The 2,500-nt window shown below is 45.4% G+C and overlaps 1 protein-coding gene across 1 annotated transcript in view; it reads right to left on the bottom strand.

The window, feature by feature from the left end:
* LOC125299279 (kelch-like protein 29) overlaps positions 1 to 2,500 on the bottom strand; it is a 162,126-nt gene that overhangs the window by 60,176 nt on the left and 99,450 nt on the right. Inside the window, exon 6 of the mRNA XM_048250496.1 lies at positions 662 to 921. Within this exon, the coding sequence (XP_048106453.1) occupies positions 662 to 921 (260 nt within the window). The remainder of the gene's footprint in view (positions 1 to 661; positions 922 to 2,500) is intronic.

Here is a 2,500-nt window from a genome sequence, read left to right as displayed (position 1 = left end):
TGTGTGTGTACGTACATGTACTGTATGTATCCATGTAGATCTGTATGTGTGTGTGTGTGTGTGTGTGTGTGTGTGTGTGTGTGTGTGTGTGTGTGTGTGTGTGTGTACAATGGCTATCCTCCCCTAAATCAAAATACAGCTGTGTACTGTCATGCCCCACACACACAGATACACAGACACACAGATTTCCAGTCCCTCACCAACAAATACACATACACCAATACACACACACACAGTGGTCCAGAATATCCGTCATGTACAATAAAGTGACCAAACACACGCACGCACACGCTCACACACACTCACACGCACACTCAAATTTTGCTGCTCTTATTTTCTTCATTGTATGTGCCTTCTTATTTTTACTTTTTAAATTGTTTACTTAAATGTTACGTTTGTCTGTGGACCTAATTGGTAAAATATGTCTTGTCTCCACCGTGGGATATTGGGAAACGTAATTTCGATCTCTTTGTATGTCTTGACATGTGAAGAAATTGACAATAAAGGTTTCACTTTGACTTTGACGCACACACATCTAGCAGCTCATCCGTCCCCTTGAAACAGGGAACATTTTGATCCACTTGATGAGGACGGTCTCAAAAACAAACTCCTCGACCCCCCACACACACACACACACACAGACCCACACACACAATCTCACCTGTACCCTAGTGGCAGGGTCTCTTTTGATCCACTTGATGACGGTCTCGTAGACGAGCTCCTCGGCCTTGGTGTTGAGGCTGTCGTTGGACAGGTAGCTGACCAGGTCGTCAGGGGACACGCTGAGGATCTCGTCCTGGCCGGCCACCTCGGGGAAGTTCTGCAGGGCGAAGGCCTTGGCCATGCTGTGCAGCTCCGTACAGCACATGGCCTCTGCCATGGCCAGCACACCCAGACAATTCCCCGCTGTCAGCTGCTTCTCTGTGGGGGAGAGAGAGAGAGAGAGAGAGAGAGAGAGAGAGAGAGAAGGGAAGAGGGGGAAGAGAGAGGAGAGAGAGAGAGAGTGAGAGAGAAAAGAGGGGAAGAGGGGAGAAGGGAGAGAGAGAGTGAGAGAGAGAGAAAAGAGGGGAAGAGGGGAGAAGGGAGAGAGAGAGGGTAGAGAGCAGGGGGAGAGAGAAGGATGGAGGGAAAGGGAGGAGAGATAAAAAGGAGGGGAAGAGGGAGAGAAAAGGGAAAAGAGTGTCAGTTTATTACGTTTATTATAACATCTATTTAAAGGGTAGTCTCATTGAGATACCAAATCTCTTTTTCAAGACAGCCCTGAGAAAAAATGGCAGCAGTGCATGTAGTTTAAGATATAACATCAAATCACAGTGTCGAGAAAATTGTAATATTACTAATCAAAAGTACTTTGGATAGACTCCATTCAATTGAGTCAAGCAAACTGTCATGCCTTTAGGAGAAAAACCTACAACCGCAATTAGAGCTTTTATTTTTTATTTTTTTTTTAAAAGTAATTTGCAGGAGAAAAAGCTGATCTCATCAGTAAGAAGAGAGGGAGGAGGGAGGAGAGAAGGAAGAATGTGGAGGAGAGACAAGGAGAGAGAGAGAGAGGAGAGGGGGAGGGAGGGAGATGAGGAGTGGAGGATAGGAAATTAAAGTGAGGGATGGATAGAGGGACATGAGGACAGAGAGGGACAATGAAGGATGAGAGGGGGAAGCATAGAGAGGAGAGAGATGAAGAGAGAGAAGTGTAAAGAAAGAGAGATGTAGGATAGCGAGAAGGGAAGAGAGAAGAGAGAGAGAAGGATAGCAGGAGGAGAGAGAGTGGAAAGAGAAGGAGAGAGGGAGAAAGAGAAGGAGAGAGGTTAGAAGTAGTGCGTGTGTGATTATGAGTGTGTGTTGACTGTGGTGAGTCACAGGAGAGAAGAGCAGAGTGCAGTCTGACCTCTTCACCCACGTCTGCCTGAAGGGAACACACACCCACACCCCTATACACAAACACACATACATACTTTCTCTCTCTCTCTCACACACACACACACTTATACAAAAACACATTCAATTCAAATTCTCTCTCACACACACGCGCACACACTGTCCCTCTATGCCAGACCCCTACTGAGTTGCCCTGGTACATTAACTCTGTCTCTGTGAGTCAAATTTAACACTTGATGGTTTCCATATATCACTACCGAACATTACAACCACAGTCATAAATCTTTACATAAACATCAGAACTAGCACACTAAATCATTACCTAGACATTCAAACCATTACTTTCACATCAAAGCAAAAATGCCTTGCTGTAAACACAGTGAGCTGTCCAAAGATTCAATCCTGTTGGCCATAAGTGTCTCTCTGCGTGAGTGTCTGGCTGCATGCTACATCTGTGTGTGTGTGTGTGTGTGTGTGTGTGTGTGTGTGTGTGTGTGAGTGAGTAGTGTTCCTGCACATGTGTTTGTATATGAGTGTGTACATGTACAGTGTATGTGTATGTATGTGAGTCTGACTGGATAATATGTATGTGTGGTGTGCATGTGTGTGTGTGAGTGTGTGT

The sequence above is a fragment of the Alosa alosa genome, chromosome 8 (genome assembly GCF_017589495.1).
Source record: "Alosa alosa isolate M-15738 ecotype Scorff River chromosome 8, AALO_Geno_1.1, whole genome shotgun sequence".
Classification (NCBI taxonomy): domain Eukaryota; kingdom Metazoa; phylum Chordata; class Actinopteri; order Clupeiformes; family Clupeidae; genus Alosa; species Alosa alosa.
This window is presented reverse-complemented; position numbering and strand designations above follow the sequence as displayed.